This window comes from Vanacampus margaritifer, chromosome 1, assembly GCF_051991255.1.
Source record: "Vanacampus margaritifer isolate UIUO_Vmar chromosome 1, RoL_Vmar_1.0, whole genome shotgun sequence".
Taxonomy (NCBI): Eukaryota; Metazoa; Chordata; class Actinopteri; order Syngnathiformes; family Syngnathidae; genus Vanacampus; species Vanacampus margaritifer.
In genome coordinates, this window is record NC_135432.1 from 4,395,406 (window position 1) to 4,422,421 (window position 27,016).

At 37.6% G+C, this 27,016-nt stretch overlaps 1 protein-coding gene across 1 annotated transcript; it reads right to left on the reverse strand.

Moving 5' to 3' along the window:
• Nucleotides 1-2: 2 nt before the first annotated feature.
• Nucleotides 3-25,723, reverse strand: LOC144053409 (voltage-gated inwardly rectifying potassium channel KCNH7-like). The gene is made up of 9 exons (XM_077567831.1): nt 25,412-25,723; nt 23,211-23,441; nt 13,694-13,849; nt 12,256-12,735; nt 6,794-7,008; nt 4,371-4,796; nt 1,956-2,187; nt 1,719-1,886; nt 3-208 (listed from the first exon to the last, which is right to left on the reverse strand). Exons 1-9 carry the CDS (start codon nt 25,485-25,487, stop codon nt 3-5), a joined length of 2,190 nt encoding a protein of 729 aa, XP_077423957.1. The 5' UTR covers nt 25,488-25,723.
• Between the last annotated feature and the right edge of the window lie 1,293 nt (nt 25,724-27,016).

Here is a 27,016-nt window from a genome sequence, read left to right on the forward strand (position 1 = left end):
TTTCATACCATATTCATGTCGATGCCGTTGGTGTACGTCCAGGCATGCTGAAAATACTCCTCCAGCCGCTGCCTCAGTGGGTTTGGGATCTGGTGAAAGCGGATGAATTCTTTGACGCGGAGCATCTGGAGGTGATAACGGGCCGTGCTGGAATACAACCTCTGGATGATGGCCGATACATTCCCAAAGATGCTGGCGTACATGAGCGCTGAAAAACACAAGTCGAGTCGAATGAGGGCTTTGGACCGGATTTGAAACAAACACGCTGATGGTCAACTTTTCCAACATTTCAGTGCTTTTTGCATGACTTGCCATTCCCTAAAGTGAAAATGAAATGAAAATTCACAGCAAGTATTTGATCCATGATTGGACCACTACTAAACAAATATTATGAAATGGTGATTTAATTGCATTTGCAAAGGTTGGCAATAGAATACGGCAAATTCCAACTTAAGTACACATTTGGACTACTGAACTTGATTGTTAACTAGTGTTAATTTCGTCAATGAAAACTAAACAAAAATAATTTCGCCAATACACATTTTTCCCCGGACTCAACCTAGACTAGACTAGACTAAAACCCTCATTAATAAACAATACTGGGACTAAATCAGTATGCATTTTCATCGACTAAAGAAGACGAGGCAAAAATGGACTTCACGTAATAAGAACAACTAAAATCTGATGCTGGCTAATTTACGAGCTCATAGCAACCACTTAGTTGATATACTTAATTATGTGTGAAGTTGTTTTTCATCAAATAGACAGACAGGAGGTGGATTCATGGTGAAAGGTTAAAAAAAAAAATAAAGAAAATTATAAAATAATATTAATCCAACGGCTAAAATGTTCCAACAATGATTGATGTTAACCCAACCGCTAGCTAACTAATGTTGGCTAATTTACTAGCTCGTAGCATGGAGCCATAGTAACCACTGTAATTATGTGTCAAGTTGTTTTTCATCAAAAAGACAGACAGGAGGTGGATTCATGGTGAAAGGTTAAAAAAAATAAAGAAAATTATAAAATAATATTAATCCAACGGCTATAATGTTCCAACAATGATGTTAATCTAACCGCTAGCTAACTAATGTTGGCTAACTTACTAGCTCGTAGCATGGAGCCATGGGAGGGGGAGTCATGGTGAAAGGTTTAAAAAAAAAAAAAAAAGAATTATAAAATAACATAAATACAATGGCTAAATGTTCCAACAATAATGTTAATCCGACCGCTAACTAATGTTGGCTAACTTACTAGCTCGTAGCATGGAGCCGTAGTACCCACTGTATTTGTGTGTGAAGTTGTTTTTCATCAAAAAGATGGGAGAAAATTTTGTGTGAAATAGTTGTTGATCCAAAATGTTCAACATAATCTGCTGACAAAAAATATACAGGGTTAAAATGATTGTCCTGACTAAAACTCGACTGAAACGTTGACAGTTTTTGTTTAGTAAAACTAGACGAATAAAATGATGTTTTCTTGGACTAAAATAAAAACGAAAAGGCTAGATTTATAGTCAACTAAAAATGGACTAAATAAAAATGGGATGAGGTTGACTAACCATGATAAAAACTAACAACTGGACCAAAACTGACAAATAAAAATGGCTGATTAAATTTAAATGATTGTGAACGTAACACCTGCTGTTCTACAATTACACATCCCATCATGTTTATGTAAGTGGGAGTTCATGAGAGAATTCCCATAAAATCACTCACATCCAATGAGCATGACACAAATAGAAAAGATTTTCTCAGAGTTGGTGTTGGGGGAGACGTTGCCAAAGCCCACGCTGGTCAGACTGCTGAAGGTGAAGTACAGTGCAGTCACATACTTGTCTTTGATGGACGGCCCTGAGCCTGGATCACTGTAGTTATATTTTTTCCCTAGGATGAAAAACCAAAGTATTATAACGTATCAAAGGTTTCCTGAAATATAAATAACGAGACAATCACCTATGGACAAGCCCAGGTTGTCCAGCCAGCCAATTTTGTGTTCCAAATAAGGCTTTTCCACATTGCCGATGGCGTACCAGATGCAAGCCAGCCAATGAGCGATGAGGGCAAAGATACACATTAGCAGCATGAGCACGGCGGCGCCGTACTCAGAGTAGCGGTCCAGCTTGCGTGCCACGCGTACCAGACGCAGGAGGCGGGCCGTCTTCAGCAGACCAATTAAGGTGGTGGTCTGCGACGCAACACAAGGACAGTGGAAACTATTCACAACAATTTCAAACTATGGTTGAATATTATTCACAAATTCACCTCGTTGCGTTTTTTTCCTGTAAAACTTATCCACAGCTATTTGCTAAAAATGTGCAGTGACGGATACTATTAGCAATTTAACCATGTTTTATTTCAACAGTCCACTGTAAGTCTCAAATTTAGAAACACATTTTAAAAAACTGTAATAAAATGTCATTACTCATGATCTTTTTTCCAAATGGCACTCGGACAGCAGTATTAAAGAGCCGCAAGCAGCTACAGAGCTGTGGATTTGCCAAGCCCGCTCAAATTGATCAACTTATTTTTTTTTACACTTGTATGATAGTTGAGCATGTTAAAATGTCACTTAAACATTGCCTGTATAATAACATTAATCACAACTGTTATAAAAGAAAACACTTCAGATAAAAAAAAGGATTCTTTGAGCTAAATGGTTTCTAGGCAACCCTGGCACACAAGATTACAATGGGTTTATAAATAGATGCCGTTTTGGCATAAACAAACACAATTTAAAGCAGTAATACCACCCTAAAAATAACCACAGTCCCTCAATGATCACATTAACTATGTCAGAATTTTGCCTATTTTTGAATCACTTTGCATGTTGAATTCTGTCCTTCTTGGAAGCAAGTTATTGTGTGAATGCTGAAAGCACGCTTGTGATTTCGGGATTCTTTATTATAGCTTTTTATTCCGGCCGCTTTTTTGGGGGGCAATAAAAAGTCCCACATAATACTTCTGATTGACACCATTCACATTTCAATGTGCTTCTTTTTGCACAATTTAACGTTTAATATCAAAATGTACCCTTTCATTTCCAATGGGACAGACATTCAACTTTCCACTCCAACATCCATATATACAACTTATCATATTATCAGGTGAGTGATACTGCTGCGGTGGCCCAGTAGTTAAAGTGCATTGGGATCAAATCCCGCTTGGAGCACATTTTAGTACACCTTCAATTTCACATCATAATTGTCTAATTATTAAATATTCATTGTATTTAATGCCATTTCACATGATGTTTTTTTTTCTATATTATTCCATTCTATTCTAACGTTCAAATTCTCGCAAGTGTCAGCATTATACAATTACATACGATGTCAATACCATTTCACAACTCTTTGACTGAGTTTAGTGGGGTGGTAGAGCATTTGCACAGTACAACATGAGAACAGGGTTCGAATCCCTGCTTAGACTGATTTGCAGTTCAAGTTCTATTTCTTTACCGTTGAGCTACAATTTATAATTTGTCATTTTCACATATTTCATCTTTTAGTTCACTTCATAAAGCATTCCACAAATATTCGCATTCAGCTTTCAGCACTCACACGCATCTTCTCCAGAAATTGCACGTGTAGTTTTACATATCTTTCTTTTGACTGACGCTACGACGATAAAGACGAAATCTAATCTCACGATTTAAAGCATTTACAGACGCTCCCCTACTTACGAACATTCGAGTTGCGAACAACGGTACATACGAACATTTCTGCGCGTACAGTATGTCGAAAAATGTTTGGAAAGAAATGCTGTAAGTTAGATTTTGTATTGCGCGTAGTGCTTCTTTCCGCCGCTAATACCGACGATTGGCGCTGTGAGAGCTCATTGGAGGCTGAGCAACGTGGCGAGGAGGAGGAGGAAGAAAACGCCGGTCCCCATGAAGCAGGAAATAACTTTTGAAGCCGATTCCAGCGACGACGAAGAATCTCTCATGATATAAAATCCTCCTCTTCCTCCTCCTCCATCATCTCCTTAAGCATCGAGTACATCTTCCAAAAGTAAGTTAAACTTCATTTTATTTATCTTATTACGTACATGTACATACTGTGTGTGTCTCTCGCTCTCTCTCTCTAACATACGTAGTACAGTACAGTACTGTACGTATTCTCTCCATTTTATTAAGTTTTTTTCAGTACAAACCAATGCAGGTTACTTGTACAAGCCTTAAACATACTTATATAAACCTTCAATATACTTATATAGGCTTTAAACATAAATTATAATACAAAATATAGCACTGAAGCAACTTACGAACAAATTCACCTTACGAACGATCGTCCGGAACGTAACTCGTTCGTAAGGTGGGGAGCGTCTGTACCCTGTTTTCTCAATCACCCTGCCTTGTTCAAATCATCTCACCTCATCTGATCCCGATCCAAAAATGAGAAGGTCAAAGGGTATGGCGGCCACCATGTCTATGAGGAACCACCCTTTAAAGTAGTGGACGGCGATCTTGCCTGGGTGGCTCACCACCTCCTCATTGATGTTCACGTAGGTGGTCCGGAAGTTTATGAGGATGTCTACGATGAACATGATGTCCACCATCAAATCCACGACGTTGAGCGGCGAGCAGGAGTAGCCGCACTCCTGTCTCCTCTGCTCCTCGATGTCGTTGAGGAGGAAGGCGGCGGAGTAAGGTGTGAAAATGGCCGTGTAGATGACCAAGAGCAGGATGAGCCAGTCCCACACTGCTTTGAAGGGGCTGTAGTGAAGGATGGTGCACTTGTCCAAGCGCTGGGTTTGGAGTTTGTACTCAGGCAACACGTCGGCACCCAGCGAGAGAACCTGGAGAGGGTGACGCATGATATATGACCACTTTTCGACAAGCATTATTTTAGTTAAATTTTTTTCGTCTAAACTGAAGCGCTTCAGTCTGTTTTCGAAGGGTTAGGGTGTGCACTAGGGATGGACAAACCTTTTGTACTCAAGAATCACATTTGATCTTTAAATCAGTGATGGTGATGAGTCAAGTCATTTGAAGTTAAGCTTTAAAAAAAAAAAAGGGTCCAAATCTGTATATTAACTCATTTGCTCCCAAATATTACCATGCCGAAGACGTATTTATACATTTTTTAAGTTTGTTTGTTTTTATGCTAGAGCATACAGACGGCTATGATGCAGCCTCTGAACTGAAGAGAATGCTTGAAGCAATGGTAGTTATTACAAAGACGATCAGCAGGTGGCAGCAGAGTATAAGAGATCAACCAGGGCCATGTTGCAAAAAGTTGCAAAAACAGTTTCTGTGAATAATGATGAAACTTAGCTCTATTCTAATGCTAGAGATTAGAGACTCTAATCTTTCTTTTGGTAGGTTCCATGGTTTTATAGCAATAGAACACAATATTCTGTGGACCTTGCAAAATCAGTCAAAATCCAGTAAAACAGCCGGGAGCGAAGGGGGTTGCTTCGGTGAAAATGGCTGTGAGTGAATGAGTTAAAGGATAAAGTTTTTTTTTTTTTGTTAAAGCTATGGACTCCCGCTAAATGTTAGGCAAGACTCCTCTCTCCCTTGTTTTTTTTTAAAAAAAATATTAATATTATTTTTTACTGTTTTTGTTATTAATTTATTATTTTAAATGTCTTGTTGTATGACACATTTTTGCTCCATGCAAAGTGCTCTATAAATAAAGCTGACTTGAGTTTTGAGAATTATTTATATGAAAATTAATCTGAATCAAGTTATGTAGTTAGTTATTATTTAAGTTTGTAATACATTCATAAAGTACGGTAAAAACAATTCAAAGGAAGTGTAAAAAAAGTGTACATAAAAATGTCAAATACTTAATTTTAACAATCAAGTAATAATTTATTCACATTTTAAAAGCTGTAATGTTTAATCAAATCATAATTAATGAACCAAATATTTACTACTATACAGTATATAAATCATGTAAATGTACTATTAAGTTTTGTTATTTACCATTTTTTTTAAAAAAAAATTAATTTTTTTTTCAGGAGAGCTCAGTATTGTTCATGCGATTTGACATCATCATTGCTCTCCTTTTTCTTTAAAAAACAAATAAATTAAAAAAAATTAATAAATGTATATATATATATATATTTTTAAATATGTATACATATACACACATATATATATATATATATATATATATATATATATATATATATATATTACCATTTTTAATTGCAAATTAATAACCATATTTTGCTCACCCCTGCTATCCACTACACACTGCTTATTAGTCACAGCTGTACTTCCAACTCAGTTAGGTTAGTTTGGTAGTGGGAATCTGCTCATGACACCATTTTGAAGCCGTCTGACCAACATGGAAATGTTTTTTTCCCATACTTTTTCTCAACTGTATCTTCTAAACCAGTGGTGTCCAAACTCGGTCCTCGGGGGCCGGTAGTCCCGCAGGTTTTGGATATTTCTCTCCTCCAACACAGCTGAAGCTCATCAGCAAGCTCTACTAAGCCTGATAACAATCCTGTTGATTGAAACAGGTGCGTTGGAGCAGGGAAACCTCCAAAACCTGCAGGACTACCGGCCCCCGAGGACCGAGTTTGGACACCACTGTTCTAAACTGTAGACTTGACATTTCTATTCGGACATACAACCATATTCTAAAAAAAGGCAGCCTAACTTACAAGTACATCACTGCACTTAACAACAACTATTTACAACAAACCTTGAACAATTACGTAGGAAGCAATATGAAAGTGATTAAAAATAACAGGCCGATAACTTAGTAGTATTTCACTATTTGTCCTTATCGCATGAGAGCAGTTTACAGTACCTGTCCTCATGTATTACATCTCACCTGTGTGACCTTATCCGTGACGTTGTGCGTACGGTCTTTGACCTTGGACGCAATGACGGTCTTCTCAGAAGAGGGGGGCGAGGGGCACTTCTTGTCAACGTTGGACTCTGAGAAGTTTAGCGTGATGAGGGGTATCCTGTTGATGGTGCTGTACTTGTTGAGGTTGGAGTCAGAGGTGGAGCAGAGAAGACTTGATTTGATCTGGATGACAGGCCCTGAGGAAATGAAACAAAGTCAATCCGGTGTTCATCTTTGGCTAGAATAATCAATGAAGTGAGTTCGATCACATCACATCACGGACGATACAACATTTGTGTAGTGAAACATAAACTCGACACACTTTTAATCCATCAAGATCGGACAAGAATAGATGTTTTACTCGGCGACATCGTCAGCCTTCTTGTGTTTGGATTATAAAACAGTTACAGTACAGAAGCATATACAGTGCGGTGGTACCTTGACTATAAGTGCCCCAATTGAATTTAGTTTTGAGTCACGATGATGTCACTTGTTAATTTCTTATTCTTTTTTGTGCTGTAAGTCAAGTTACCACTGCACCGTGTTGACACGTCGTCTCCACAATACTAAGCACTTCACCTTCATTTTGAAAACACATCACACAGTGACATGAGTGACGAAAGTGAACTCTGGCTGACACAGAAGCAACCCCGCCCAACTCCGGCTGTGATTGAGGGTATAGGACACCGAAACAGACAGTTGAGGATGAAATCTGCATGCACAGCGTCTAACAACTGTAAGGACGCATGCACTGGAAGAAAAAACAGCTAAAGCCATACCACCAGCCATCCAGGTGCGGGACACTAGAGGTAAAGGGAAAAGTGGCATTATACAAAGTAGCTTTGATATCCTAGCTTTTGATTGAATGTAGTTTTATCAATTATGTTTTATTCATCATAAACCCTATATTGACCTATTGGGGTTCCCACAAACACGATATAAGATTCTGGTTCCTTTTTTTTTTTTTTACGTACACAGAAAAATCTGTAGAGTAAATTTTACTCTAAACTGAGTCTATTTGGTCCCACTCTAAATCCAGTAAAATTTACACTTAGAAGAGAGTAAAATATTCAGAGCAACCAATGCTAACGCTAATGCTAACAGCTAGCTGTTAGCCACGAGCGAAGAAGCAAGTCTTTTCGAGTCCAAGTGAAGTCACAAATCATTGTTGTTAAAGTCCAAGTCGAGTTGCAAGTCCTTTAACATTTTGTCAAGTCGAGTCGAGTAAAGTTGTCAAATTCATGAGTCCAAGTCACATGACTTGAGTCCACACCTGTGCCAAGTAGACTCAGTTTAGAGCAAAATTTTACTCTACAGAATTTACGGTGTATAAATAATATCCCAATGTTTTTAACAATCCTTTTTCGAAAAAAAATATTTGTCATTTAAATTCAAAGAATGTTTCATTCAGCCCAACCCATGCAGCAAGCATACTTGAATTGTGCACTGAATGCATGTGAAGCAACAGACGGGAAGAGATTCCATACAATGAAAATGCAAGCAGTTTCCCCTTTGTTACCTTTGATATTGCGGCCATTGTCTGCGATGGCAGCAATTAATATCAGACAAGGTGCAGGGGACAAGGAGAGGAGGAAAAATGAGAAAGGAGCTTCTGTTCTTCCATGTATGCAAATTGGATCTGACATTAACCCACCACCAGCATTCATTATTTTGTAGTCAACATGTAACTGTATCGGACCTTGATGTCATGGTGATTGTGTTGGCGCCAGATGCAAAAACAAAAGGGTCTAGACTTCCTCTTCTTAACACTTTTCGGGGGTCGCCGGCGTGATTCGTCCTCTTCTACTCTCAGCTCCAGCTACCTGCAAGTCTTCCTTAACCACATTCATACATCACTCCTTTCTCTGCACGTCGGAACCAGCTCAATCTGCCCTCAGGAGCTTTGATTCCAAACCTTCCAGGTTGCGCTTCCTCTTTGATGAGCACATTTCTGATCACCTTTTTTAAATTGGGGGGGAAAAAAATAATTGAAGCCCTTCAAAAAAAAATTTTTAATTCACTGGTGTGCTATATGCATGAATGGTTATTTATGAGCCCAACAAAGCAATTTATCAATATTTCTCCCTTTTTCGACCTCATCCGAGGTTGCCACTTTGTATTTAAAACCACCACTATTTTCATTCAGACAGCAGCACCAAACACATTTCATAGTCCCAGAAGAGAAAGCTATTCTGATTCAGACAGGCATTAGATGAGAAATGTGCCTCGCGGCCACCACAAAACATTCATCAAAAACGCCAACGTGTGTCTCGGATCCTACTCCTCTGGTTCCAGACTCCAAAGTGGAGCATAGGGGAGCAACCACCAAAAACAAACTACAGATCTTCATCAACAGATGCTTAAGATCAGGACCAGTCTGGGGCATCTGCAGGCAGGAGCCCACACATTCATTTAAAAATCGTACAAGCCCACATATTCGTTTTGAAATCAGCCTGCCACTTCATCGTAAATGGATTCATTGTTAATCAACTGTAACTCCAATGGTCTTTACGTACACCATTGTATTATATATAGCACCGTCTGCCTGCCTTTGTTCCTAAGAGAAACGTTAATCCGTGAATAGAAAAAATAACAATACAACTATATTACCCTTTGTACAAAAATAACACATAAAGGAGGCAAAGCACAATCACGAGTGTTACTATTAACAGCAAACAAAGCATGATGGGAAAACCGCATACGATCACTGTTGCTCTCTTCAAGTTAGTGCCAGTCAGCTCATGGTATACCAAAAGCGGTGAGAACACGTTTCAAAATAAGAGTACTAACAGGAAGTAAGCTGCCTTTTAATCTTGCTGGTTTAACTTCATTTGGTAAGTGTGTCTTGTTAAGTGTAAAATGTCTTATCCCATTTAATGTACATTTGCTTATTGGTTTCTTTTTTACCTTTTTTGTGCCAATTTTATGTTCACGTACTTAAAATAAACAATAATCGTGCTTCAATTGTAAATTACATTTTTTGATCAAATGCAATATGAATATAATTGGAGGAAATGCTCATCTATTTTACATTGATACGCAAACTGTAAAATTGTGTATGTTCATTAAAACGTGAACTAAAGTGGGCCGGTCTGAGCCCTGAAACTCCAGGGCTGAAAATGAGTCTGCTTAAGATTCATCTGAACATCAGATGGCTTGAAAAGCGCCAATGGCATTCTATGATAGAGAACATTCCAGAAGCCTATCAACTAAAGTGTGATGAAGAGAAAGTGAGAGTGAGATAGAACACACTTGAGAAAAAAACAACAGACAACACACAAAGCAGGCAGGCACTGGACTGGAATCCAAAAAAGGAAGAGGCCAAGACATACTATGGAAATATCCGATTAACGATTGCTCAAAACGCAATCTTTTAGAGGATTGTGATGAACTGGACTCACTTTTCCAATACTTTAAAGACCCATAGCACCATCTAGTGGTCAAAAATAGCATTAGAAGCACGCAGGAGCACGCACACTACGGTGGCTCAGAGAGACCACATTTCGCAAGCCTACCACCAATTCTTATTTTGCGTGAGCAAACGAGCATATCGACGAGCGACTTGGCAGCCATTGAGAATTAGCCGGAGAAGCTAACAAGAGCGGGTAGCGCAAGGAGCTAGTAAAAAAAAAAAGCTAGTAAAAGTCTGCGACAGCAAAGCAGAAAGTGACAAGCGACGGGCCCCGAAACACGGGAGTTAGTGACGACCACCTGCAGATCCAAGCTGTGGAAGGTAGGTAAGCTGCGGTCGACCCACTGGGTCTGACACGCGATGGCTAACTACATTCGCAAAGTTGTCCCTTTGGGGATCCGTAGCAGGAAGATGGCGGCGAGTAAGGTGAGACTACAGTCATGTAATATAATTAGTGATTACTAGACCTACGGTTATATATATATATATATATATATATATACACAGACGCTCCCCAACTTACGAACGAGTTCCGTTCCGAGCGGTCGTTCGTAAAGTGAATTTGTTCGTAAGTTGCTTCAGCGCTATATTTTGTATTCTAATTTATGTTTAAAGCCTATATAAGTATATTGAAGGTTTATATAAGTATGTTTAAGGCTTGTATACAAATAAACTGCATTGGTTTGTACTGAAAAAACTTTTAATAAAATGGAGAGAATACAGTACAGTACTGTACGTACAGTACAGTACAATGTTAGAGAGAGAGCGAGAGACACTTAATAGAAGAACACTTAGGAAGAAGTTGAGGGTCGAGGAGACCCGTTTCGTCGACATTGAAGATCTGCTTAGCCGAATAGCCACCCTCGTCAATGATCTCCTTCAACACTTGGGGGAATCGCTCGGCAGCCTCTTTGTCCGCAGATGCTGCCTCTCCGGACACGGACACATGGTGGAGATTAGCCCTCTTTTTGAAACGACAAAACCACCCGTGGCTGGCAGAAAACGTTTCTTCGGCGACGCTTTCCCCAGCCTTAGCCTTGACATCCTCAAAGATAGATTTGGCTTTCTCCTGAATGAGCATAAGGCTCAGAAGAATACGCCGCTGCTGCTGATCCTCGAGCCAAATGGTGAGAAGTTTCTCCTTCTCTTCCATTAGTACGTAATGAGAAAAAAAATAGAGGAAGAGGAAGAGGAAGGTCGATGCTGGGTGAGCTCTCACAGCGTGGGTAAACTCTCACAGCGCCAAGCGTCGGTATTAGCGGCGGAAAGAAGCACTACACTCGGAAAAAGGCGCACAATACAAAATCTAACTCTTTCCGGACATTTTCCGACACACGCACAGAAATGTTCGTATGTACCGTTGTTCGTAACTCGAATGTTCGTAAGTAGGGGAGCGTCTGTATATATATATATATATATATATATATATATATATATATATATATATATATATAGTCCGGGCTTCAGCCTTCCTGGGTGGAGTTTGCATGTTCTCCCCGTGCCTGTGTGGGTTTTCTCCGGGTACTCCGGTTCCCTCCCACATACCAAGGACATGCATGTTAGGTTAGTTGAATACTCTAAAAGTTGTCCCTAGGTGTGATTGTGAGTATGAATGGTTGTTCGTCTCTGTGTGCCCTGCGATTGTCTGGCAACCAGTTCAGGGTGTACCCTGCCTACTGCCCGAAGCCAGCTGGGATAGGCTCCAGCACCCCCGCGACCCTAGTGAGGAATAAGCGGTTAAGAAAATGGATGGATGGATATATATATATATATATATATATATATATATATATATATATATATATATATATACATACAAATATATATACGTTTATGCGATACAACATATTTTTTGCATATAACATTCGGTTTTTAAAAATAATGAATTATTAGTTTACCACTAGATGGCGCTAGGGATCCCTGAATGTCCCTTTAAAAGAGGAACACATTTAAAGAAATATTGAAATGACAGGATTGTTTGACTTTTATTTTTACATGGGTACAATAGAATAACAATCCTTCGCAGTCCTACCTTCGCTGGCGTGCCGATCCCTGAAGGCCACCCTGGAGTTGGAGCTAAAACCATCCACGTTGTAGAGGGAAGAGGCTCTACGAATACTACATACACTTTCCCTGGATGCAGTCGGAGTGAGGCCTGGGATGGACGGAGCGCCGATAATCGTGTCCCCCTGGCTCTTGTCGCCAGTCTGGATGCCAGCCTCATTTGGGTACAATCTGCCCCAAGGACTTTTAGGCGACGAGTGACTCAAAGGGCCGGAAACGGGCGTGGAACAAAAGCTTGGGACGATGAGGGTGTGGGTGTCGTTGGGGTTCGAAAGACTCCAGCTCTCCCGGACGTTTGCCAGTTGCTCGTTGCACATTGCCATGGAGTCATCGCTGTGGCACGGAGATTCCACCATCACGTCGTCAGGGTCCTCCTGAGGCAGGGACTGCTTGCTGATGCCCAGAAGAGGTAAAACGGGCAAACGGAAATGGAAGAATCTTCTTGTCCCTGAAGAAGAAGTTGAGTTGTAGACAGCCAGAATTTTCATTGTGTTTTGTTTGCATTTCGTATTGTATAGACTTGGATCTTGCCTGTTCCCAAACATACTGTAACTACTAAAATGTTGTGCATGCATTTTTTGGCTTTGATATTGCTTGGAGGGGAAGTTTAAATATTTTGTGACAATTATATGTGACCTCACTAGTCTAAACATGACATTCTGATTTATATTACATTTGTGAATTATAAATTATGCAGTAAAATCCAGCAGTTTTTATCCATTTCAGGGGGCAGCCATTTTGCCATTTGCTGTCGACTGAAGATGACATCACAGTTGTTCAGGGCTCAGGAAACAACCAATCAGAGCTCACCTGTTTTCTGAAGCTGAGCTGGGATTGGTTGTTAACTGAGACCCGAGCAACTGTGATGTCATTTTCACAAGATAGCAAGTGGCAAAATGGCCGCCTTCTGATAATGATAAAAACTGATGGAATTTGCTGTATAGTATTTTCTGGCTTTAATATTGCTTGGAGGGGAAGTTTAAATATTTTGCGACAATTATATGTGACCTCACTAGTCTAAACATGACATTCTGATTTATATTACATTTGTGAATTATAAATTATGCAGTAAAATCCAGCAGTTTTTATATTTCAGGGGGCAGCCATTTTGCCATTTGCTGTCGACTGAAGATGACATCACAGTTGTTCAGGGCTCAGGAAACAACCAATCAGAGCTCACCTGTTTTCTGAAGCTGAGCTGGGATTGGTTGTTAACTGAGACGTGAGCAACTGTGATGTCATTTTCACAAGATAGCAAGTGGCAAAATGGCCGCCTTCTGATAATGATAAAAACTGATGGAATTTGCTGCTTAACTCATATTAGGCTAGTGGGGCTGCATAGACCATTTTATTGTCAAAAACATTTTGGGGGGGTTGACTTCCTTTTTAAATGTATTTTCACTTACGTTGGTCAGCTTTGGAAGGGGAGGCGCGGGTTAGTTTCTCCACTGAGTCACTGCTGCCCCCATCCAGAATGTAATCAAAGTTGAGAATGAACATCATGACAACACCCTCTTCATTCTTCACCGGGATGATATGTGTAGCACAGAGGAACTTTGAGCCTGACCAAAGAGATTGAAACATTGTTAGTGAAACTATACATGACATATTTTAATGTCATATAACACTGAAGTAATGATACTTTGCCAGCTTGTAAAGTAGTCAGTGTTCATCTTATGATCCAGTTTAAATTTAAATAATAAATAGTTCAACACAGTCATTTACTCATTCACTGCCATTGACGGCTATAGACGTCAAAAATTTATTTGAACTATTTCTATTAGTTTAACATTTTTTTTTCCACTTTTGTTAACAAGAGTATGACAATAGTATTTTTTTGGTACATTTAGAACAGATATAAAATTTGTGATTAATCGTGAGTTAACTAGTGAAGTCATGCGATTAATTACGATTAAAAAAAAGTAATCACCTGACGCACCTAATTTTTAAGATTTTTTTCCTTTTTTTAAAATAAATAAATAATTGTAATGATTATTTTTCAAATTTTTTACAATCTTTTTTTAAAGAAAAGATTATTAAAAATTAGGAGCGTCAGGTGATTAATTTTTTTTATCATAATTAATCGCATGACTTCACTAGTTAACTCACGATTAAAGCACAAATGTTATATCTCTTCTAATGCAATTTTTAAAAAAAAATCGAGGTTTTCGGAGAAAAAATGGGGGAAAATGTTAAACTAATAGAAATAGTTAAAATGAATTTTTGACATCTATAGTCGTCAATGGCAATGAATGAGTTAATGTTGAAACCAGGCAACAAAAGTGATCATGGAATTAAATGAGAACGCCCACGTAATAAAATCATCCATCCATCTATCCATCCATCGGAGAAAAAAAGACCCAAACATTTATGGCAGCATAACTGAATTCAGAATTGAATATCGTTAGTAATAATATCTGATTTAGTGGCCTTATTTAATTTGACTTATTAAACCCCTTAACAATGGGCTCTAGTGTCCACTTTGCACCTGTACTTACAGTATATGTTTATATTTATGTTTAAAAGGATGACTTATGTGTTTAATTGTTTGTCTGGGTCTATAAAAGTGGGTCATACCCAAATGTGAGCTCCAGGGGAGAATCCCTGCCCGGCTTAGTAATACTTTCATCTAGAATTTGATTTCTTTTTCCAACCTGCTCTGTTGGGAGGTTCATTTCTAATGCCAATATTTTCATAGAGTTTTCATGTATGGCTGATCTCAGGAAGTTGCGCAATGCACATTCAGTTGGAACATTTCTTGAAGATCCTCACAGTCAAATCAGGCTGCAAGTCGACTGTCGACAGGAGGTTATTTATAGCTCACTCTGCCTCAACTCATACAGCAGCTCTTTTCGAGAGGAACTTAACATTCTGTCCACAAATTCATCAGAATGCAGAAATGGTCAATAGACTATAATTCTACAATTCATTTATAAAAAATAATTAAAAAAAAAATTTTCGCAGCAAAATAATAAATCAAGGGCTTCAGCTGACTTTAAGCAGCAAGAGGTTGATTTATGTATTGGGGAGCCGGGATTCTGCTGGGCTAAGCAGTATGATTCCTTTAATCCTACATCACTGTCAGCACGATAGGAAGAAGACATTAATAAGTCATATTAAGTCTGCTGCTATGAAGAGAAGCAAGTTGATCACTATCATTGAATCCCCTATTGATTGAGGGGGGTTGACCAATTACAAACAAAAAAAAGAAAAGAGAAAAATATTGTTTGTTTGTATGATATGTAGCGACAGTATATTACAATAGCACCACATAGTAAAGTGATCAGTTTGATTTTACATTGATAAACATCAGTGTATGGGTTTTCTCCAGGTACAGGTTTCCTCCCACACTCCAATGTCAGAATCAGATGTATTTATAGAGCCTGTATGTTATTTAAAAAATGATAGTAGTAGTATTGGTTGTTAGAAAGATATATACATTTACATATACACAAATATATAAATTACAGTCAGCCGTTAAGTAATAAAAAGCCACAATGATTGAATACACCTATAGCAGAAATACAAGAGATGCACACATTTCAAAATCTTTCAGTTTGACACTCATAAGACAAAAAAAACAACAACACAGAAATCCACCATTCAAGGAATGTACTGCTAAATATAAACTCATAAATATGCATGTACAATTATGTGGTTTGTAAATATCCCCAAACAACTTTATTTATCTAATACTGCAATGAAAAAAATCTTTCAACGTTACTAATGAAGACTTGTTCAGATGTATTATTTTATGCAGTAAAGTATAAGATTTTAAATGTGGCATCCTAATGCGGTCCGGTGGCTATAACACATTTCACGCAATAAATAATTAAGGAAATAAGATGACTCTTGAGCATGTCGTCCAGTTTCAGTTTCATTTGATTTCATTTCCACTATCAATAATTAAGACTGTGCAGCTCAGCGTGCATTTGCAAGCGGACTGAAGTGCAGCACACACACATCCTCATATTGATGCGCTGTTGAGCATCAAGGTTCTACTTTGCAAACCTGAAATCATTTTTTAAGAATAGCATTTGCTTCCTTTGTGGTGTCCTCCAACGATAATCGTTCTTGTTTACTTATCATAGAATTGCCAACAGAGATGCCAGCATGAGCCAGGGATAAATCTTAAAACAACACTACCGTTTTAGGATTATGAGGATTATTCTTCACCTCATTGGCCATTCTGTGGATAATATACGTGTTAGAGCCATGGCTTTAAGTGGATATATTTTTTCATGGTTTAAACAGGCCAAAAAAAATGCCCCATGTATGTATTTGACTGACATTTGACAGGGACGAGAGGGCTTGATTTTTCACCATTTTGAATCCTTATTTTATATACTCCATTTTTTTTTAATTCATTCAAATTTGGCAGGCTTGTAAACCAAACTATAATAATATAATAATAATAATTAAATAGATTACGTACACAAAAGTTTGATAAAAAACTACAGCTAACTTAACTTTTTTAAATTGGTGTATTTTGTGTGCTTTTATGAGTAATTTGTACTAATAATTTTTGATCAAATTGAACTATACTACTTTTTGGGTATGGATAACTTAAAAACATAAATTAGCTGAAACTTAATAAAATGTTATTTGGTGATTAAAATCTTTTATTTATAAGTTAGTAACTGAGAATAATTGATTTTCTGTGGCAGAAAGCTTTGAGGTAACTATGTATTTAAAAAAATTTTAATTGAGTGTAATCAACCCATTCAAGTTGTGGAAACAACAAGAAAAAAAAGTGAGGCAACTCCCCCTTTTTTTGTTCTTTTTTTTTTTGCTCTGCTAACTTATTCAAGTTAACAGTGTTGTGTGTGAAATTCAAAAGACATTTTCACTTTACAGGGTCTTTAAAGCAAAGCGAAGCAATTGCAGCTGGACAGATCTTTAAGTGCGCTGATTGATGATGAAAAGCAATTCATTTAGGAATTGTCACCCTCATAATTGCATTGCAATGCCCCATTACTCTCACAAGAAATAACTTAAACCCGAAAGTTAGACAGGTCAAGTGTCCCGATTCTGTGCAGCCCCTTTTTTGTATTTTGTCACTGACGTTACCTGCATGTACCGCCACCATTTCATGTCAATGCAGTTATCAACTTTAAAGAGTGTATACATATGTTTTGTTCATGTCGCGTTGCAACCGCATGTGTAAAGCGATAATACGCCAAAGAGCTAATCCTTCCTGATACAGGATTTATATGTAGCTCATGCTTGACATTCCTTAGATATACACCAGCTTGAAGTGTTCCAGTAAGCAGAAGACAGACAATGCTTATAATCATAAGGACACGGTTTTGTCCTTTGAAATATTTCCGGTAGCTTATAATTTTTTATTTTTTTTTTAAAGTGTCGAGCTATAACAATAATCTGATGTTATTCAATATTTGTATTGCTAAAAAAAAAGAGAATGTTTGCAGCATATTTATCTGACGATGGTTATACCGTATTTTCGGGTAAACAATCTGAAATAATTCGAAAGCTTTTTGACCTAAGTACCCTGTATTTTTAAAATCAGATTCAAAGAAATCAGCATTTTGACAACAATAGCAGTCAAACGAGACAAAGTGCCAGCTTCTCTTATTTATTTTTTTTCTGGAAAGCTCAGTATTGTTCATTCGGTAATTTTACCGATTTGACATGTCATCATCATTGCTCTCTCTTCTTTTTTAAATTATTAGTATTATTATTTTTTTTTTATTTTTTATTTTTAAGGTGCAAGCTTCTCAATGCATCTTGTTTCGGAAATGCCATTTGAACATACTCGTACTAGTTTGTCCACAGCATCAGTTCTGTTATGTCTCATTAGCATTTACAGTACATAAAAAGGATGGATGGATAGAACACAATAGTAATTTCATCCCACAATGGGAAGTTTTGGGATTTTATAGCAGCAAATGGATAGATGACCCCTTTCAAAACTAACCGTAAATGTTCCCCATGAATAGAAACAACGAGCAAAAGAGGCCGACGGAAGGCAATAAAATAAATGAATGACATTCTCTCTCAAAGATTCTTTCGGGAGCCATCAACTCAAAGAGGGCACAGGTAGGCGGGGGTAAATCATAAAATACGATGGAATGTTCTATGAATAAATCATCAAATCAGTCGGGGTGGCGTAATCCGTCTCCCTTTTGCAGACATTGTTCACGATATAACTTGAGGGGACGGAAGGTGGCCTGCTACACACTGTGAGCTGCTAATTTAAAGGCAAATGACAAGACCGAAGGGGGGGGGGGGGGGGTGGATAAGAGCAGTTGGGTTGCAAAGAGGCACACTACAGATAATGACATTGTGTGTGAAGGACAAACAACTTATAGATTTGTCTCTACATAAAACAAAAATAAATTACAAAGAAAAACATGGAAGTCTGCTGAACATCAATATGCAGATGGGAGACACCGGGGTCACCAAAATCTGCCTGCAAAATGCAAAAATTAGTCGTGGGGTGAAACAGGACAATGCAAATTATAAAGATCAATCCGAACATTTTGCTGACTAAGTCTCACTTCGACCACTGGGAAGGACACAGGGAAGGAAACATGCTCATGCTGACCAAAAGTTTGGAACTTTGCCCGATGATTTAATACATGGTGGTAAAGAGCTCAATCAGAAAAATCTAAATATCGATGGACAACATATCCCAGGAACATAATCAGGGATCTCTGTGCAAAAAAACAAGATACTACTAGTACTAACAATCTTCAATCCTACTAAGAGATCCTGAACATGAGTAATTGTGGCATCGTGGGAAAAAATATGTTTTTAGCATTTGGCTTGCCTTTTAGGCTTTTACCAATACGTTCAAACAACTTCACCAGAAGAAATTAATCACATTTTTTATAACTATTACCGTAACCTATACTTAGAAACTAACAAGCCTAACCCTGAGCATATTGAGGCATTCCCCAGTAGCTTAAATATACCTCAGTTAACTACTGAATATAAAGACATGTTAGATGCGCCACTTACTATAAACGAGTTGTACAGTGCTCTAGATAGTATGCCTAATGGCAAAGCACCTGGCCCGGATGGTTATCCGGCTATATTTTTTAAGCACTTCTGGTTAATGCTTGCTCCACTATTCTTAAGAGTAGTAACAGAAATTAAAACTAAGGGTTACATACAGTACGCCCACACATGAATACAGCAGCAATTAAACTTTTATTAAAGCCAGAAAAAGACCCCACCCTTCCATCACGTTACCGTCCGATTTCACTAATTAACACTGATATTAAAATTATCACTAAGGCTTTCACATCTAGACTAGAAACAGTAATCTCGACAATCATTCATAGCGTCCAAACAGGCTTTATTAAAGATCGTCACTCTACTAATAATATTAGGAGACTCTTTAACCTTATTAGCATGTCACAGCGGCATGATAAAAAGGCAGTTATTATATCATTGGATGCAGAAAAAGCTTTCGACAAAGTTAACTGGTCCTTCCTCTTTGCTGTTTTAAATAAATTTGGCTTTGGGAAATCATTTATTCACTGGGTATCAGTATTATATGATTCTCCTAAAGCTACAGTTACTACTAATGGGATTATATCTCAGAGCTTTACTTTACAGAGAGACACAAGACAGGGATGCCCACTGTCCCCTTTATTATTTGCAATATTTATTGAGCCACTTGCATTAGCCATACGCCAGGAAAGAAGGATTCAAGGAATTCACTCTGGGGTAACAGAACATAAAATTAATCTATATGCCGATGACATCTTACTTTATTTAGAAAAGCCGGCTACTTCGTTAGGGGAAGTGTTTAATTTAATAACTAAATTCTTACAGTTATCAGATTATTCTATTAACTGGACAAAATCAACACTTCTACCTATTACAGAAAATTCATGGAACCCTGCAAGCCAGGACCCACACTACTCATTTCCTATAGGTAATTTAAAATACTTAGGCATAAAAATCTCACCTAAATTAATTGATTTAATTCATTTAAACTTTTCTCTACTTCTGGATAACATTTATAGTGACTTGGAGCGCTGGAATAATCTTCCTATTTCTCTAATAGGACGAATAGCCACCATTAAAATAAAAGTTTTACCCAAAATAAACTATTTTTTCTCAATGATTCCATTTAAACCTACGGCTAACTGGTTCCAGTTGTTGGACTCAGCCGTTACAAAATTTTACTGGAATTAAAAAAAAGCAAAGATTAGTCTATCTACTCTTCAGAAAAGTAAATCCAAAGGTGGTCTAGAGGCACCAAATTTTATGTACTACTATATAGCTAACCAGCTACAATATATCGTTCTAAGGGCACAAACCAACAGAGACACTAACTGTTGGCTGGAACTAGAACAGAAGGATTGTAATAACCTCAGACTTCGAGATTTACTCTTTATTACAACATCAATTAAGCGCCATAATTGTTTTAAAAACCCAATGATTTCCGCCACCGTGACTGCCTGGTGGAAGGCACTAGAATTGACAAAAGCCCAAGTGGAGCCCTGTGGGCTTTCTCCCCTATGGCATAACCCCGACTTTCAATTTAACAACCAACGGCTTTATTTAGGTGTGTGGGAGCAGAAAGGAATTACACATCTCCACCAACTTATCCAATATAAAATTATTCACAGAACATACATTACTCAATATATGATGAAGAAAATGTCTCCAATGTTTACAAAACACTACAGACACTTATGTTCATGCTTTATAGTTATGTACTCCGGTTATGTATTTCTGGACTAAAGTCTTAGAAAAACTTTCCGCTATCTTGGACTGTAGGATACCTTTATCTCCAAACTTGTGTTTGCTAGGTGACCTAACAACAATTGACTTACCACATAAACAATTTCAATCTACACTTGTAGCCTTTACTATCGCAAAAAAAAACAATTCTTGTTAACTGGAAAAATAAACAAACTCTTAATATCGACCAATGGTCTAACCTCCTCATAAATCACATTTTAATGGAAAAAATATCTGCCTCAAATAAAAACCAAATATCAAAATTTATAGAAACATGGTCTACGTATATAGAATTTTTTAACCTAATTCTGGTTACTTAATTCTGTCTGTTAGCGAGAGCCACTACATCGTGATAACTTACATTGATGTTTCTGCATTTGGCAGTTTATTATTATATTATATTATTAGTATGGGATTTTTTTTAATGGGCTTTAGGTGAACTGATGAATACACGCACGCACGCACGCACACACACACGCACATACAAAAAAAAAAAAAAATAAATAAAAAAATATATATATATATATATATATATATATATATATATATATATATATATATATATATATATATATATATATATATATGTGTGTGTATATATATATATATATGTATATATATTTAAAAAAAATTGAAAAAAGAAAAAAAAACTTTTTTTTATTTTTTTTTTTTTTAAAAGGAGAGCAATGATGATGTCAAATTGAATGAACAATACTGAGCTCTCCTTAAAAAAGAAAGAAGAAGAAAAAAAAAAAAAAACTTCACCAAAACATTTGAATGACTTCATCAAGACGTTCCAACGACTTTCCAGTACGTTCAAACAACACAGCCCAGTCAAAACTCTTTACTCCACATTGTCAATTCCATGCTTGCCTGATAGACAACCATATGGAGGTCACTGTGGGATTATTTATGATGGGAGATGTTTTGTGTCTAAATTCACACTGATATTTAGTAGGGCTGCATTTTGTCCCCTGTGCTTTTTTTCCCCTCAATGTCCATGACTTTGTTATGAAGAAAGTATAAAAATTCAAGCTCAACAAGATCGATAAGAAGCTAACAGATTTGGATTTAGCTGAAAACATGACATTGAAACTGAAAAGGATCATAAACAATGACAGCCCCACCCCGAATCGTAAAAAGTTTGACACAAATTGCCAGTACGAGACACCAGAAAGTGAATGTGGAAGCTTAATCAGTCGAATAAGTCAGAGTATTATTTCCCATTGATCCCCTCTCTGAAATGGATCACAATTGAAGTCAGCAAAAAACGTTGCCATCACAATAAAGCTGCCAACTCTTCAACAGCATTCCAATGCCAATAGCCGTTTATGTCAGCGAAGCACAACTTTCAGCTGTTAACGCTGCAGCTGACAGAGACGGACGACTCTCTCAACATTCACGCTTCAGCATTTGAGTTGAACGCTCGACTCTCAGGACTCACATGGCTGCAAATGTGTGGTCCGCTAGTAACTGAAAAAAAGTGCAAGGAGTCACACGACAGAAGATGCCGAAGTGCCTTTTAAATCTATAAAAGCTTTCGAGGGGTCAAAAATTCAAATTTAGCAAACTACAGAAACCAGAGATGAGAGGTGGGAGACTCGAGACATACGACTTGACTCGGGAGCGTTAAAGATGATCAACTTTGGATGTTTTTTTAAATTTTTTATAAAATTAAGAAAACATGCAACATGCAAGATTTGCAATGCAAAGACTCATAATTAACTCAAACAATAAAGTAATAATAATATGGAGACTGGTTTTGGATCACAAGTTGACTTGAAATTGACCATCTTGATTTTAACCACAGTAACTTGTACGACCGCGTAATTTTTTTTAGAGCGTGGGGGCAATATTCTGAGAAAAAAACTCGCAAACCTTCCACTTTATAAAGTGGCAAATTTACGAGTTTTTTTCTAGCAATTTGCCACCTAATAAAGTGGCGAATTTGCGAGTTTTTGTCTCAGAATATTGCCCCCACCCTCTAAAAAAAATATATATATTTATACGTGGCCCGTCGTAAACTTGAGCCTTTCTTATGACTTAAATTATGTGACTTGCTCCCACCTCTGCGATAAAGTACATTTCTAAAAATGTATACATTCCAAGGTGACTTTTTCAGCACATGATTTCAGACAAACAAAAATAAGCACCACATCATATATCAACCTTTACGCAAAGTTAGTCAAGGTCACTCACCATCCTTACGCTGGTACATGATTTCCACCTTGCGTTCCTCCGAGCCCAGGAGGGCCTGAGCGACTTGGGTGATGGCGTAGCGGCTTGTGGACTGACCGTGCAGGAAGTCGCAGGTGCACGACTTCTGCATCACATCCGGCCGGGAGAAACCGGTCATCTCGCAGAATCCGTCGTTGCAGTAGATGATGGCGCAATTTTGCACGCAAGCGTTGGCGATGATGAATTTCTTATCTGTCAACAAAAAAGTTGAAGGAAATGGTTTGTTAGACTTGGTGGAAAAACAACAGACATTATAGGCTGTCAAAACGATCAATTGTCCTTTTGAATTTGTGCACAGCTGTACGGTACATTTTAATTCGAGAAAGTTGATTTTATGTGGACTTAATTGTCAAGTTTCACCTTTTTCTTTTGTTTTTTTACTTTTAAATGTCAAAAATGATTTTGCCTTTAAATGTTGTATTTTAACTATGTGAAGCACATTGTGTCTGAAAATGCACTGCGTATATCAATAAAGCTGCCTGCCATACTTTTTGTAGTGACGCCAAACTGTTGAAAATATTAGAGTAGTTCAACTTAAAAAATAATTTAATAAAAGTTCAATTGCTGCCTTAAAAACACAAGTTAACTCAACTTCAAAAAAAGCTTCTTCTTTTTTTTCAACTCTGGTAACTAAGTTGCAAAAGTTCCCAATTGATAAAAATCTATTATTTGAACTTGATATTCTGAGTTGAAACTAATTACTATATTACGTCATCCAGTCAAGAAAACTTGTATTCTCTTGTCAAGGAAACTTACAATTAAATGCCATTTCAACTCACATAATTCAGTTATACAAATTGTTGTTTGAACTTAAAAGTCTGAGTTAAAACAACTCACAACATTACATTATCCACTTAAGAAAACCTGATTTTTTTTTGGTCAAAGGAATATACAATTCTATATTTGTATAAGTTAAGTTAACTCGTGTTTTTAAGGCAGCAACTGAACTTAAAATGACAAATTAAGTCAACTAACATTTTCAAATTGTATCCCCTATCTGGACTAATAATGGCAAGTGACAGCGGTTCTCACCCGCGGTCCTCGGGTACCCCCATCCAGCCTGTTTTCCAAGGCTGTGTCCGAATGTTCACCCTACTCCCTATAATGCTCTACTGAGGGGGTCACACCATTTTGTAGGGGTGTCCGAATGTCCAGGGAGCGAAAATAGGGCACTTAAAATTACCCACAATGCACTCTGAAAAGCAGTGAACATCGATGTTCACTCAACCGGATTGATATAGACCACAATGCATTGCGAGTATGAAAAAAGCATGGCGGGAAAACTCACATTATTAAAAGTTATGTTAACACATTTAAATGTATAACCTTGAGTTGCAATGCCACTAACTCACAAAATTAAGTTGACATTCCCTTACTCATTATCTTGAGTGGGAGTGAATTATAAAAACAAGTTATGATAACTAATTGAGGGTATCCATTTTTACAGTGCACTTAGGCTTTCATTTAGTTTAAGTTCCATTTCTTATCTTGGATTTTAGGGGTGACTCTTTTAGAAAAAAAATCTGACCACATATGTTTAGAGCTTTGTACCTTTTTTGCTGTTTTCCAGCCAGCAAACCAATAAGTATTGTTCTTGGGGTAAATGTAACAAAAAGTGAAAAACATACAGTATGTAGATTTACTACATAGAGAGAAATATTTCAAGATCGCCCCTTGTGAGGAGAAATGGATAGATTGATGTATTTTTCATTTTGGTGATTATTATTTACAGCTACATCATTTAAAACCGTATCTTTTTACGTAAGAGCCGATCAAAGTATCATAACTTTATATAAAAATGCACGTTCTAGTCATGATGATGATTATGATAATTGATTATATTAACCCAAGGATGATTATTTCCCAATAAAAAGCGTCAATATCACAACAGAAGCTGTCTTGATTTACATAATAATAATAATAATAGAAAGAAAGAAAAAAAACAGTTATGCAGGCTTAAGTGAGATTTGAACTGAAATTAAAAGATATAGTTCTTGCACCTGTACCACTAATAGGAGGTCGGTCCGCTCGAAAGAAGATTTTGGGGTGACGATATCATCAACTTAAAGAGCGATAAGGGACTCGTGCTTTATGTTTATATTTGAGGGGCGCAGCATGCAAAACAGCACACGTAGGACACAAATAGCATACACTGTACTCACTTTGTCCTTCGAATTTACGAATAATTACTCCGAGAAATGTATTATGTGGAGCCACGTGACCCCTGCGGACCGGCATGATTCCCGCCCCTCACCCGCAAAAAAATAAAATGAAAAATCAGCTCCTTTTGTCACCAGTCAGTCATGGTGGTCAGAAAAAAAAGCCCCCCATGACGCACGCTTGACGGGCTTGGCTGTTCGCGTGCGTGCGGGAGCCAAGAGCGGACAAAAGCGATCTTGCTTCTCATTTCCGAGATCCTCTTTTGTGTCGATACATAACATGCAGGAGGAGCGCGGTGCATTGTTTGTGTGGCAGTGCTGATTGGGGGTGGGGGGGGTGGGGGGCTATCAGTGATGGATGTCGGAGGCAGTGGGTTGGGGGTAGGTGGGGGTGGGGGGGGGCTGTGCTTTGTGGGATAAAAAGTGCTGACCGACGCAGGGTAGGCGCGTTTTCTGCCCATCTTTTTTTTTTTAATGGCGTGATAGTCATTTTAAGGCAAAGGCCATCATCATCATCATCATGTTTTTCCACAATTGAAAATATTCCCCAGGTGTCTTTTCCATGCAAATGTTGCATGTTCCAATGGGCCAAGAATCACATTTTTTAACTACACTTTAAAAAGAGAATTGTTGAACCAATTTAAGATTAAACAGAGAATTGTTGAGCAATTTAATAAAAAAAAATGCTTCAATATTAAGTCTAATGAACTATAATTAAACTTAATATAGTCACTTTGGATTAACTGCCAATCAAGCATGAGACTGTTGCTTAAAACTTACAATTAGGGATGACTCTGGCTTATCTCTTTTGCTGCCAAAAACCTGCTGGGTGATTGCTGTTGATTCGCTGAGCTTCTCTTCCTCTTCTCTCGATCCTCATCCATGTAAACTACCTTGTTTCTCTTTGTCTCTCTCGCTCCTATGGCGGATGCTGTCTGCTCCTGGAGGTGCACCTTCACATGTATCTGCTTGTTATCGACAGTTTGGTATGTGTGTCAGTTTGGTCATTATTGCTGTCATCATAGGACTATTATGGCTGTTGATGTCATGGTGCTGGTCCATTTATTATACCGTTATTTTCTCTCTGTATCTTAGCCTCGGTCCTTCTACTCTCTCCGTTTCAAACCGACCGCCTGAGGCAGATGGTCCCCCCCCCAAGGAGCTTGGGTTTTGTTGGTGGTTTCTTCCTTAGAAGGAGTTTTACCGTCGCCAAGTGGTGTTCAGTTGGTTTAATATACATATATAATATATTAACTCATTCACTGCCATTGACGGCTATTGACGTCAAATATTGATTTGAACTATTTCAATTAGTTTAATTATTTCCCCCACTTTTGTTAACAAGAGTATGAAAACCTATAAAAAAATATATATTGTACATTTAGAACAAATATCAAATGTATGATTAATCGTGAGTTAACTGTTGAAGTCATGCGATTAATTACAATAAAAAATTAGGAGCGTCGGGCAATTAAAATCATAATTAATTGTATGACTTAACGAGTTAACTCACAATTAATCACAAATTTTATATCTGTTCTAAATGTACACAAAAAAAAAATAGGTTTTCATACTCTTGTTAACAAAAGTGGGGAAAAAATGTTAAAC